Source organism: Schistocerca cancellata, chromosome 2 (assembly GCF_023864275.1).
Source record: "Schistocerca cancellata isolate TAMUIC-IGC-003103 chromosome 2, iqSchCanc2.1, whole genome shotgun sequence".
Taxonomy (NCBI): Eukaryota; Metazoa; Arthropoda; class Insecta; order Orthoptera; family Acrididae; genus Schistocerca; species Schistocerca cancellata.
The window spans coordinates 763220379-763235453 of NC_064627.1; the positions used below are offsets into that span (position 1 = coordinate 763220379).

General features: G+C 41.6%; 1 protein-coding gene across 1 annotated transcript in view; it reads left to right on the forward strand.

Moving 5' to 3' along the window:
• Positions 1-15075, forward strand: part of LOC126158346 (agrin-like) — a 566092-nt gene that overhangs the window by 516041 nt on the left and 34976 nt on the right. Inside the window, exon 15 of the mRNA XM_049916436.1 lies at positions 3982-4107. Within this exon, the coding sequence (XP_049772393.1) occupies positions 3982-4070 (89 nt within the window). The 3' untranslated portion in view covers positions 4071-4107. The remainder of the gene's footprint in view (positions 1-3981; positions 4108-15075) is intronic.

A 15075-nucleotide genomic window follows, 5' to 3' on the forward strand; every position in this document is an offset into this window, starting at 1 on the left:
CAGCAGTTTTTTTCTCTCTAATCTTACTACGGCTTTACACAGTGTGCTTTCCTTCCTGCAAAAGAATCTCTTACCTCATCAAAGTTGGTCAAACATTTTGCTACATGAAAAATCAAAATGTTGCTGTCTAATACTGAAACAGTTGTTAATAGGAATAATACCCAAGACTGGTGTGGGGTCTCAATTTGATTACATCTATTTTGTCACTGTCTGCAAGATAAAACAAAAAAGGTCTTTCTAATATTGCAGTAATTGTAACACACGCCAAATATGAGAGACTGTTTTGGCACAAATAGACATTTTTATCTACTTCATTTATATAAATAACATGACAAAATATAATTAATGAAGTACCAATATCAGATGCCTATTAGGCACACTACAAGCAAAAAGTTTTATGTTAGGAAGTAGTTTCACATTTCATTCATACACTCTAGTTTCTCAAGCATGAGTTCAAAAAGTAGTAGTACGAAATTTTTATATAAATTTTGAATCATCATATTCTTCCATATAATTTCTGTGTGCCCCCATTTCTTCTCCTTCCTCATTCTAACAAAAAATCTTGTCATAATTAATTCTGTAACCATTCCTGCAATTGTCAAATCTTATTCTCTGGTTGACTTCACTAACCCTGCCAGAATAACCATTTTAGAGCTATCCCGAGTTTATTCTCCAGTTAGGCATCATTACATGTTCATATAATGCATATTCCACATAGTCCGAGAAAAGAACTTAAGTGGCTCCTAACCAGTGACTGTACAACTGGCCCTTAGTAGTGTAGCGATCTGGCAAAAATTTTCTGTCAAAATTTCAGTTTCTTCGATACACCAAGAAGATTAATATGTAATCTTTCTTACTTGTTATTCCTGTTAGTAATTTATTTCCACTGTGGTAGTCTGAATCTGTGGATTTCACTAATAAATATAACAACACTGATCATTCACACACCTATTCTATCACATAAACAAACAGTGATTGGCATTCACCCATTTGGGTTTATTTGTCTCAGCTTGTGTAGCCCAATCTCCTTTTGTCAGCAGGAATTTTCTCTCTCTCTCTCTCTCTCTCTCTCTCTCTCTCTCTCTCTCTTTCTTTCTTTCTTTTTTTTTTTAGATGCAACTCGGATTCCCCTTGCAGAAACACCACGTAGCTACACTATGCACACATTCAAAAATCAACTTATGATTTGTTCAGAAATCAACTTAGAATGTGTTCAAAAATGTCAAGCATTTCAAAATCGTATGAATAATCAATAGAACTACGTGCGCTACATGCTAGGCGCTTTGTGAAACAAGGTTTTTTTCTTCAAAAATATGGATTTGGTGCCTGCTGAAAATGTTGCCTAGGGCAGATACCCCGGTCCCCCCCCCTCCTTCTTCCACCCCGCCTCACCCCCACCCCACCCACCATGAACACTCCCCCCCCTCCCCCGGCTGTAATAAAGTACTGTCTGAAAATGCTGCACAAATATCCAACAATGGAAAATCCAGGGTGGAATGTAACAATATTAGAGAAGGAAGTTGCTACTCACCATATAGTGGAGATGCTGAGTCACGATAGGCACAACAAAAAGATTCACACAATTATAGCTTTTGGCCATGTAAGCCTTTGTCAACAATAGACACACATACACACACACAAATGCAACTCGCATGCACATCTGCAGTCTCAGGCAACTGAAACCATGACAACTCACTTTATATGTTCAGAAAAGTAGAACTGTGCACTTCTCGGAATGAAAATGTGCAGTATCCTATGACCATAATATGAGTGACTCACAGCTGGAATTGGCCAGCTCATACAAATACCAGGAAGTAATAATTTTTACATATGTGAAATGAAACAACCACATAATATAATCTCAGTTGTAAGTAAAGCAGTTGGCATACTGCAGTTCATTGGTAGAATGCTAGGAAAATGCAATCAGTCTGCAAAGGAGATTACGTACAAAACACTCGTACAGGCCATCCTAGAATAGTCATCAAGTGTATGGGGCCCATACCAGAAAAGGTGATGAGTTAGGAAAATACTACAACCCCTTACATATTATTCCCATAGAGGGCACAAAGACAAGCTTAGACTAGCTACAGCTCGCACAGAGGCTTTCGAGTATTCTTTCTTCCCGTGCTCCCTATGTAAATGGAATGGAAAAAAGGCCTGATAACTGGTACAATTGAACATAGCCTCTGCCAAGCACTTCACAGTCATTTGCAGAATATAGATGTAAAATACTAAGGTAAACATTGTTGGAAGAGACAATATGGATGCAGTTACAAAGGTAATGGATAGTTATTACAGGCAGAATGGAGCAGTCAACTGCTTGTCTGTATATTAACATTTTGCAGAAGACATCCATTCTTCAGACAACTGGCCTAACTCAATGTTCTCTCTAGGGTTTAATACCTATCATTGTGGTGGTATCTGTGAACACAGCAGTGTGTGTTGTACCTGTTCAGGTAGAACATATATAATGTATGTCTACTGACCATAGATTGATGCAAAGATCGATTTCACTGGTAGACTTCAGAGTTTGACTGGTAACTTGTGGGAGTCAAGACAAGCTGCTTCATTTTTATGAAAAATCAAAATCACTATATGCCAGATCAGGACTGTAATCGAGGATGGTCTGGTTGTGTTGTTATGGCTACCTTTCACTGGTTAACAGCTGTATACAGAATACAGTAGACGACTGCAGGAATGTTTACGCAAAACAGAGTTCAGTGATGAAGTTCCCAGTGTAAAAAGAACAAGAGAACCATTATGTACAGTTCGTTGTCAATTTATGCCAATGGTTCTATCAAGTGAAAATATTTTGTTTCTCTTTGTGCTTTTGTTATAAAATAATTAGATCTTATTTCATTCACAAACATCCATATGAACTTCAGTATATGAGTCCTGTATGTGCTGCTAAAGTCAATCAAAATTTATGATTTTCTTTTATCATTCTTTTGGTATCTAATTAAAATGTGGAAAATATAATTTAGAATCTCCTATCCTTCTTATTTCATAACACAATAAAAATTAAGTGAACATCTGTAATTATTGATACATATAAACTGATACAACAATGATCAGCTGTAGCAGAGCAGGCTGCCAAAGTTGATCACCATTGAACTAACACAAAAACTGACTTTGGAAGTTTATGACAGTACAGTTGATCTCTATTTTACATTTGAAAAAAGGAAGATGGAACAAATACAAAATAAGAATCCTCTAGAAATCTTTATTAACTTATTATAGTTATTAATAATATTAATTACAAACTGCAGGAAACATTAAAATAAGTTCAGACTTATTTAATGTCCATGCAAATAGTGTTCCTTAGCAGGACATAGCCTATCACAAACAAATAATGCTGTTTCACCACTGTAAAACTATCAATATATTAACTGATATGTAACAATTAGTGAATTATTTAACTAATTACTTATAGAAAATGCTTTTAAATTAAAAATGGTGATTATGAATATGCATTTTACGAGGTTATCATTTTTAAACCAGCATGTGCTGTAGTTTGTTTTTAGCTATTTGAAATTTAATTGAAAAGATGGTTCAAAACATAATATTGTTACAGCTATCCTCACCAAGATACACAATATTAAATGCTGGAATATCCCTCTAACAGCTACACAGAATTTGAAGTTTCATCTGTGGCCAATAGATGCCAGAACATGAAAATCAAATCAAATGTGAATGTTCGACTCTAGAATACCTGATCGACTTCAGCAGCATTTACTGTACTGGTATTAACATTTGTAATAGGGAAATCAGCCTTTAGTACAGTATTTCTTCTCAGAATTGAAATTTTTTGAAACAAGTAATTGATGATGGCATACAAAATCATGACATCTAAGTCTTCTCTAATGAAATATGCTAGCTCAGTTATCCAGTTGCCACTGAATGGAATTTCATATCTGATGCTGTATAATTACAAAATAATAATGCATTAACTAATAAGTGATTACTCTGTGCACTTCACAGCAGATGACGTGATGGACAACTTTGAGAATTTGAAGTCAGGAAAACGAGCTGTAATGGACATATTGCAGATGATAAGGGGACAAGCCTGAATTCCATGTATTCCATTTAGAGAAATATAATTAAAAAGTGAGTACCTGGTAGTCACATATTATTTATAAAATGATAAAAATGAATCATTGCATGGAACAAAATGCTTCTTTTAATATGTTAAACATGTCAATATTTTAAAAAGTGAATAAATCCTATATCTTAGAAGCAGTCATTTTGCTGCATCAGGCTGTTTTTATATGTAAATATAAAATTTATATTTGCTCATAATCACAGCTGTTACCAAGCTAGTATTATTTGAAGCAATCACTTTATTTCAATAGCTATCAGGTAAACTAATTGGGCATTATCAACCAAGATCAAACAAAACCTATGTCGTATACCTCCATCTGATGGAACCTCATGACAATTTGCATAGTTATGTGTATGCTTAGACATTATATGATTCTGTTCCATCACATGAAATCTAGATTTCACCAGCAAAACTTCCACAGTAATCACAATAATTAACAACAGTAAAAAGTGTAGGATGGAACAGCCGCACAGAGTGGCCGCGCAGTTTGAGGCACCCTGTCATGGACTGCGCAGCCGCTCTTGCCGGAGGCTCGAGTCCTCCCTCGGGCATGGGTGTGTGTGTGTGTGTTGTCCTTAGCATAAGTTAGTTTAAGTAGTGTGTAAGTCTAGGGACTGATGACCTCAGCAGTTTGGTCCCTTAGGAATTCACACACACACACACACACACACACACACACACACACACACACACACACGCGCGCACACACGCGCGCGCGCGCGCGCGCGCTCGCACGCACACACAGAGAGAGAGAGAGAGAGAGAGAGAGAGCTAAGTGCTTGTGCCATGTTTGCATTTGACAGAAGAAGTAAAAGTAAAAATTCAACATATAGTTCAGGCTGCAATGCCAGGGGTATATATGTGTGGCCTGTGCTAGGTAATTCTGAAGAACTACATCATCTGAAACCTTAGCAATATTATCAGCCTTTTTATCTGCCTACCAACAACTCAGCAGTTCACTTATGAGGTAAGGTGTTATCTTCACTTCTTCCTTTACTAATATTCCACCAATGACTTTGCACTTCAATGTTTACATGATTTTTTGCTTCTGGCAAAACACTTTAACTGAAGCAATTTCCTGCCATTTCTACACGCTTTTCCAAACTTAGCTATCACAGAACAAATATACAGTATCTATATCAATGATAATAATCATTTTTTAAAATTTTAATTGAATTGGATAGATAAAATATCTATTCATCAGGTGGCCATAGGAGAAAACATGACGGTATTGAAATCTGTAAGCCTTCAGAGGCAGTGGCTCCTTCTTCTGGCAAAAGGGTTCAAGCAAGAGGGGTGAAGGAAAAGGATTACTCAGGTTTAGGAAATGGTGGGGGGTTTCGGAAAAGTCACCCTGAGCCCAAGTCAAGGAAGACTTACCAGACGGGTTGAGAATTAAAGATGGGAATGCACCAAAAGAGATTTGAAAACCTGGGAGCTTAAAGGTGAATTTAGGGTAATACGCAAGACAGATATTACTGACAAAGTATCTTGAATGAGTTAATAAGAGCAGAAAGCTAAGTACATTGTACGTGGTAGAACTGGGGGCTAGGAAAAATAGACTGATCAAAAAATAGAAGATATAGAAAACTAAAATGGGAGCAAAGAAAGAAATAGTTACTGAGCAGAAAAGCTGAGACCGAAGAAATTAAAGTAAATTAAGGCCAGGTGGGTGGCAAAAATCAAGGATGTGTTGTAATTCCAGTTCCCACCTGCAGGTCTCTGATAAAATGGTGTCTGAAGGAAAAATCAAGATGGCAATGTGGTGAAATAGGCACTGAGGTCACGTCTGTCTTGCTGTAGAGCGTGCTCTGCAACAGGATATTGTGTGTGTAAGTACACACCCTCTGCTCATGCCCATTCATCCTAACTGATAATTTGTTGGCAGTCATGCCAAGTCAAAAGGCCAAACAGTGTTTAAATAACAAATGGTATACAATATGTGTCAATTCACAGGTGGCTCTACCATTGATAGTATATGTTTTACCAGTTACAGGACTGTTATAAGTGGTGGTAGAAGAGTGCATAGGGCAAGTCTTACAGTGAGGACAGTGATAGCTGTAGGAGCCATAGGGGAGGGAAATGGGTACAGAAGGAGCATAGGGTCAGACAAGGATATTGTGGTGATTGGGAGAGCAACAGAAAGCTATTCTAGGTGTGGTGGACAAAATGTCTGACAGAAAGGACCTCATTTCAGGGCATGGTTTTAGGAAGACATAGCATTGTCAAAGTAGCTGATTAACACATTCAAGACCAGGATAATACCAAATGATGAGAAGTGTACTACTAAGTTGTTTCTTGGAGGGATCAGCACTACTAGAACTTTATGTGATGATCCAAGAAATTTGCTTTTGAACTCTCCTTGTGGGGTAATTACTGCTTGTGAGGGCTGAAGTGACATCCTACTGCAGAATATGATCTACAACATGACAGGCATGACTTCAGTGCCTGTTGCACCACACGTTCCATCTGGAGTCTTCTCCCAGATTTCAGTTTACCTGAACTCCGCAGGTGAGAACTGGCATTAAAACATGTCCTAGGTTCTTGCCACCCAACTGGCCTTCATTTACTTCAATTTCTTCAGTCTAAGCATTTCTTTTCAGTAACTATTCCTTTCTTTACTCCCATTACAGTTTCCTAAGTCTTCAATTTTCCAACCAGTGTCTTTATCCCACTCCCCAATTCTACCACATACAATGCACTTAGCTTTCCACTCTTACAAACTTGTGCATGATGTTCAGTTAGTAATCTCTGTCTTGCATATTACCCTATCTTCCATCTGTATACTCTCAGGTTTTCAAATCTTGTATGGTGCAGTTCCCAATAATCAGTCTTTCATTCTCGTGCTGTCTGGTAAATCTCCCCTAACCTGGGGTTCGGGGTGACATTTCTGAACTCTCCCTATTTCCTAAACCTCAATAGTCCTTTGCCTTCACCCCTCTTCTTAACGCCTTGACCCATGTGCCAGAAGAAAGGAGCCACTGGCTCAGAAGGCCTGCAAATTTCAATACCTTTACATGTGTTTTCTCTTGCCACCCCTTGGTGAGTAGATTTTTTTCCTATCCAGTTACATAATAATTATGTATAGTACCACACAGCAAGCAATTGTGAAAACACAGTGGGACACCGTAAGTGTATCACTGCACAATGCACATCACCACTATCGAGCGAGAGAACTTAAACCAACTGGAAGGAAAGGTGAAAAGTAATACGGAGTGTGTGTTCCAGTGACTCAAGGAATAGGTGTGGGGATGAATTTTTGATAACACAAGCTATTTATTATGTCAGACAAACTACCAGGCATTGTTTAATCAAGGACATACAGAGTAAAAATGATATTAAATAAATTTTAGGTGTGATTTGCGCAGCCGAGGTTCTTAGTTCATCAGTTCTGGCATGGAGGGAGCCTTCACTAAGATTAACACACATTAGAAAATAATTTAAGATAAACACTAAAAGTTCATTCCTGATAGAGACCATGGGAAACAACAAATTAAAATAAAAGAGATACAGTGACTGGGTGCCGCTATATGTGAAGGTACATTCTAAACAGTGTGAGAACTACACATGATGGTCCACATGGATACTCGGCACTGGCATGAAACAATACATTGTACAGGACACTTTGGTGTGTTGCTGTGTGTGGAATTTATGGCCTCTGGAATTGGAGGGCAAGCTGTTCAAAGCAACTCAGGAATAGTGAAGAGGATGCAGTGCATGAGCCATAAACTGTAGGAGATCAATGGGTCCTACTCAGATAGCTGTGTCACCTGCAAGCAGTCTGCCAGAAAGTCATGCATAAGGCCAACTCACCAGATTTTTCCTAAAATCGTCATTGAGTGTCACACAGGACCTCATTAGAAGCATTGGTTGCTAAATCAAAAGCTGAGCATTCGTGCACCTGCTGCATCGACCATTCACCATTACACCACATGGAAGAATGGCTGCACTGCTTGCTGATGGGGATTCCAAGCAGATGCCTCTGTAGGCACATCACAGTAGTGGCAGGGGGTAGGGGAAGACATTCATCTTGGTAGGTGTCCACTAGGGCGTAGCAACTCTGGAGAGCATCTAGGTATAACTGCGATGGGAAATTCGTCTACCACGGCAGACTGTGAGACTCGTGAAATTTAAGAATTTAGAGAAGCACCACACAATTCTCTGACCTTGTACCACAGCCCCCCACCCCCGTCTTCTGTGCCAGAAAGATTTCATGGTAACAACATCAATTATAGCTCCTGTGCATAGAACTCTGGGGTGGGGATGCCATGGCAGTGAGCACCATCAGTCATGGCGGTGTGTGGAGGCAACAGATGAGCAGCAGGGGCAGGCAATAATTGAGGTCCATGACACCTGACAGATGCTGTGTTGACATCAGGGAGTGATGGCACATCATGCAGTGGGAGGAAAAACAGCTGGCTCCTGTCGGCAGTTGGAGTCGTGTGATGACAACAGTGGTGTATGAAAGAGGCAGGCAGGTGATAGGCAGGTCCACAGCACCTGACAGTCACCACATTGACAGCTGTGCATGCTAGTGATGCTTGCAATGGAGGAAAACATCCAGATGCTGCCATCAGTTGGGGTCATGTGGTGGTGACTATGGCATACAACAGCAGTAGGCAGCTCCCACAGCCACCAAGCGAGTGGGATGTGGGGGAAGGTAGCCTGTTGGTGTGTGCTGTGCATTCCAATGGATGGTGGTCTGGAACACATGATGGGTAACTGACAGGATGATGTGCTGGATTGTGGCTGTAACTCAGGAAAGAAAGTGCTGCATTGCACAGCAATAGGTACAGTAGGGGCATCAAGCATCCCATGTAACTGCAATATGGCAAAGTCTCAACTGAGCATGTGGTGGAGACGGGCACTTAGGAAGGTGGTGTACAGATGGCTACACACAGACAGCTGGTATGTGTGGTATAGCATGCTCTGGAGTTTGTAGTGCCAGCCAGTGCTACTGTTACTCTTGCTGTTATCTGTCAGATGCCCTAGAGAGATGCTGGTGCTGCGATGGGGTATAACATTGACTCCAGGAAGCTGGAGGCTGCATTTTGAGTTGTGGCAAGTGCTATGGGGCTGCTGTGACTCAGGTTGTGGTAGTGAGGCATCATCCTTGGCATCAGGCGCCATGTGATCAGTGTGGAGCTCCACATGCTGAGAAGAGGGAGTGGGAAGGAAAGTGAAGGGGGATGAGGTGGCTGTGTCTGGGTTCCGGGCTGTGGCCAATGGTTCATCAGCAGTAGTGGGGCCAGCACCAGCAGTATTGGGGGCAGCACCAGTGTCGGCGTTGGTTGCAGCATTACAGGTATTAGCGTTGGGCAGGGAGACACCAACAGTTGGCAGCATACAGGCATCATTGAGAAAGAGCATTTAAGCTGGCTTTAATCTTGTAACCTCCCCCTCACTTATCGACCTTAATGACAGTGAAAAATTAAACCGCGTGTACCTAATGGAAATATGGGAAAAGCAATCGTCACCAAAGTTAATTTGTCGGTAAAGAGGGAGGAAAGGGTTACATCTAAATGAAAGGAAAAGTGCTAATGAAACTGGTGGAAATTAATTTTGAAAAGGGGTAAAGTTAATAAAGAAAGTAAATGTGCAGCCATTACTTTAACAATCAACTAGCGGTAATTAGATATTTGAGATTTGGGGGAAATTACGGTTGCCAGTCCTAAGGACAATTACTATAGTAACTGAAAAAGAAAGATTATTACACATATAATTAGCACTAGAAGCGTGGCAACTGAAGGTTGACAAGTGTAGTGTGGAAACTGAAAGTTTGTCAGAAGTAATAAATTTCGCTACACTCTGACTTAATTTAGCAAAAGAATTAATAAAACCGGAAAATCGAAAGTTAATTTAGTGACTGAAGTTAATAGTGAGCTTTCTTTCTGAAGCACATCGAAATTCAGTAAAATACGGTTAGTCTTGGACTACCTCAACAATCATTTCAAAAGCTACTTGAATCTACGCAATTTAGAAATAAGAGATTTAACTTTGAACTTGAATTAAATGATTCTGAACAATTAACAATAGTAAAATTTAGTACGCACCAAGCTGAGCTGCAGTCACAGGTAAGCTAAAATATGGTAACAAAACTCGCACTCTTAATTTGTGCTTGTGTAATCTAAGTATTGTAGCCAGCTATGAATACTTTAACTGAACTTTGAAATTAAAGTAGTGAAATGGAATGATTGTACTTTAATGCTGGCGTCTGAATTTGAACGACACTCGGGTTCATTCCGGAAAAGGAAGGGACCCTGCTTGGTAATGCAATTGGGACAATGAGCAACAAAGGTTAATGCTAAGTAGCTGTAATTTTGTGATGCAACAATTTTAAAAGTTTGAAAAGCTGAGGTCTGCCATACAGTTCTAAAACTTTACGTGCTTCCAGTCTTCCTTGTTGGTTGATTGAAGGTTTGAAGCCGTCAATCGAGGAGGTGGCGACAGTCACTCATTGTTGGCCGTCGCTGTTGCAGAAGCTGGATGTTGGCACGCCTTCTTCTCGACACAGTCACCAGACGAAACGGGCTCTTGATGTGCGCCAGCTAATGCTTCCCGTCCGCGACACCATGTCAGAAACTATCATCGCAAGTTGAGTGCAATTACATGCTGCCAAACCCCAAAAGCACGGCAACTCGTGGGAGCTTCACACAACACACCTGCTCCACTCGCTACTCCAGCCAGACTCCTCCTCTGCCCGCGCTCCACGCGACAGAGTTAACACTACCAAAGATCGTAAACACTTTGGTTCTCCACACGACCTATCGATGTAATCGTTTGATAGCATAGTTTTCCCTAGGCAAGACCCAGCGTAAAAATACAAATAATATTTACAAAACAAACCAATTATATATCGACATAAATGCATAAATATATATATACAAACAGTAAAACAATTACAATATATAAAGACACAGAAATGTCATATATTCAGGTAACAAAAATAAGGAAAACAAATTTATAGTACAATAGATGGAAATAGGAGGATATGCATTTCCGGCGTTACAATCTGTTGATAGACACTGCTAAAGTGGCATTGTATTATCACATAATAAATGTTTTAGTGTTTCATTGTAAAATGAGATGGGGAGCTGAGTATTGTAGTCAAAGTGGGGGCTGGTAGGCATCAACGTGTAGCATCACACGCATGCATGATGCAAAGTCGTGGTGCACATAAGGCTTGTGCTCACCATGGGGGCATGGAGGTGACAGTCATAGCTGTCCATATAGTCTTGAAGTGGCTGAAAGTAACCTGGGACACAGGTGGGAGTGGAGAGAGGTGGCAGCATGATAAAGTCACCCAGTAGGGCTAGGCCTGCCTGTATACCAGGTCATCAGCGGATGCCTCAAAGTTGGTCTTGTGGGCCATCTGCAAACACAACAGGACCAGTGCACTCCAGCAGAGCATTTTATGCCATAGCAGGTAAGGACGAATTTTAGTATATGATGAAAACACTCCACAACGTGATTAGCTGCATGGTGGTAGCTGGTAGTAAAATGAATGAGGGTATTGCAAGTCCCAGACAGGTTTCTGAACAAACAGGAAGTGAATTGACGCTTGCTGTCTCATGTTATGTGGCAGAGGCAGCTGAAACATGAAACCCGATTCCGCTCAAGTATCTGGAATGGATGGCTTCTGGCCAATGCGTAAACCAGTCTATCATTGTGAGAAGATAATGGCAGCCATCTGGGGATGGCAAGGGGCTGACAATATAGATGTGAACATTGAAGAACTGGTGCTTGACAAGGGGAAATGAGGCAACAAGTGCATAAATGTGATGGTCTACTTTATCACAGTGGCAGCATGGTACGTAGGCATGAGTGCAAGTACGACAGTTCCTTTGGATGCTGGGCCAAAAGAAATGTTCCTAGAGGAGGGCAATGTATGCAGGGGTGTGCCAGATAGAGCAGGTGGTTGAAAGCTGATTTACAGAAGGTGGGAGGGGGAGGGGGGGTGAGGTAGGATGGATGTGGTCTTTGGAGCTCCAAGTATGTGCAGGGGATGTGGTAGAGCCAGAAGACGAGGTCAGAATTTGGGATGAAGAGATCTGATGCACCATTGATTAGACAACGCTGTGTCAGGGTGGGGAGAAGGTTGAAATGGGAGATGAAATCTGTGCGGAGGATTGGGATGGTGACATCAGCCATGTTGAAGGTCCAAAGAAACTCTGCACTGAGGCTAAAATCAAAACACCAGGAGTGAAGACAGTTATTATCAATGATGGAAACATTTGCAGTGGTGAGGAGGAAGCGGGGTGGAGGGTCAAGCAAAAGCAAATATTTGTGTGAGAAGATGGAGAGGTCCAAGCTTGTGTCAATGATGAGGAGATGGGTGAGAAGGGGTTTTGGCTGTCAAGTGTGTACAGACCCAGGGGAGTGGTTGAGCAAATGGGCGTGCCTACTGCAGTTGCTGCCTGTGTTTGGGTGCCATGAGCACAGCAGCCTGCTGTTGGGGGCGTCACTGCCAAAGTGTTCACAATACCAACACCTGGTCCTTCAGCTTGTTCGATGGGTGGGGGGTAATGTGTTTGCATGGACATGCAAGCTGATGTTCACCATGGAAGGAGATGGAGCATTCACTTGAGCCACGTGGGTAGTGACCTTGGGTCATGTGGGGAGGGCGCAGGAGAGAGGGGCACACAGAAGTGATCAGGTGAAAACGAGCACGGGTAGTGGTCAAGTTTGCCATCTCACTGCTCAAATGCACAATGGTTCACACTGGGTCTAACTGTGCATCCTGAGACATGGGCTGTGGGGATGCTGTTGCTGGTTGCACTTCTTGGGAGCTGCCGGACTTGTTGCCATGGTAGCAGAAGAGGCCAGAGTAGGACGCAAGAGGTAGGGGGAACAGATGGTGGCTGCCACTGGGTGGGGTGTCAAAGGACTCAAACACTCAGTCTGCTGCTACAATGGTGACGTCGATGTTGGTAGAGCCCTGCATGGTGAGTGCCATATGGACTGCAGCAGGCAAGTGAGAATACCAGTTTTGGAATAAAAACTTGTCGGTTAAGACATGGGATTTGGTTAAGGCATGAAAGTGTGTTATGGGGACTCATGTCAAAACTCTTCTCCAAAGAAAATAGTGCCCAGGAGTGCTACATTTCAGGTGACACCTATCATGTGATTACGTGCTCTTTTAAATTTACCAGAACTACCAGACTGCAAAGGGTTGGTGATGATGTCACAAGCATTCACCGCGACAGTGGTCTCAAGTTTAGCAATGATAAGAGTGAACTTTAATGTGTTGCTCATAATCCTGGACATGGCAAATATAGCCTGGTGAAGGAAAACTGTAGGTGTGGCCCATGAGTGTCAGATTTAGGGAGATGGATGGAGGCTCTGCTCAACTGATGGGTCAGCAATGGCAGCTGTGCCCAAGGCAGAGAGACACTCCTTAGTTGTTCAGACTGGATGAGGAACTGATTCAAATTGGCCGCCTGTGCCAGCAGATTAGACAGACTGTGTGCAAGGATCTGATCAGACTAAACACTCTCCATTGCAGATGACATTTCAGGGGTCTGTTTGGAGGGACCATTTCCGAATGTAGGTGCATCTCAGGCATGAGTGTGGAATGAATCTAACTGGGAGAGAAGAAAAAAATGTACATGGCATTCACAAGAGTGCAGGCAGAGGGTGGAAATTAAACACCACTTGGAGCTTGTGGTGCAACATAGAGTGACACAAAGGGTAACTTAACAAGTAAGGAACACTGCATGGAACGTGCAAGGAATGGGGGTGGCAGATGCAGCACGATTGAAATCTGGGTCACTAGTGTGGAAACACGACAGAGTGTCATAAATGTTTCACTGCACAATGCACATCACCACTATTAAGCAAGGGAACTTAAGGGAAACAGAAGGAGAAGGTGAGAAGTAATATGTAATTCGTGTTTAAGTGGGGTGAAGAAAAAGTATGGAGATGAATTTCCAGTACCACAAGCTATGTATTAAGTCAGACAAACCATTATATATTGTTTAAACAAAAACATATGGAATATATGTAATTCGTGTTGAAGTGGACTGAAGAAAAAGTATGGGGACTAATTTCCAGTACCACAAGCAATGTATTGAGTCAGACAAACCATTATATATTGTTTTTGTTTAAACATATGGAGTAAAAATAATCCAAACAAATTAGAAGTGTGATTAAATTCGTAGGTGGGAGCCTTCACTAAGATTAACACATGTTAAAAAATTGAACATGAGCTCTGAAAGTTGCATGTGAAGGTAAATTCAAAACTATGCATGGGGCAGTCTATGTGGGCACTCAGCTCTGACATGAAGCAATGATGTCACAAGCATCCGATGTGACAGCAGGCTCAAGTTTAGCAATGATAAGAGTGAACTTTCATGTGTTGCTCATAATTCTGGACATGGCAAACATTGCCTGGTGGAGGAAAACTGTAGGTGTGGCCCATGAGTATCAGATTTGGGAACATGGGTGGAAGCTCTGCTCAACTGATGGGTCAGCAATGGCAACTGTGCCCCCAGGGTGCTTATGTGTGTCATTGCATATGGAATTAATGGCCTCCACAACTGGAAGGTGGACTGTCCAAAGAAATTTGGGAATACTAGAAAAGATGTGCTGCATGAGTCATAAACTACAGGAATGCAACTGGGCCTACTGTGGTAATTGTGGTGCCTGCAAGCTATCTGCCACCAAGGAAAAGGCTGACTCATTTGTCCTTGTGCAGCATTGGGTCCTCATTAGAAGCACTGGTTGACAAACAATAACTGGGACATTTGCACACCTGCTGCATTGATCGTTCACCATTAGAACATGCAGAAGAATGTCTGTCTTTCATGTCAATGGGAATTCCAAGCACTACCCCCAGGAGGCAGGCCATGGTAGTGGGACAAGGGGGAAGACATTTGTGTTGGTAGATGCCAACTATGGTGTAGGTGCTTTTGGGAGCATCTAGGTATGACAGTGAGGGGACAGTTGACTGCTAGGGCAGACTGTGAGACTCA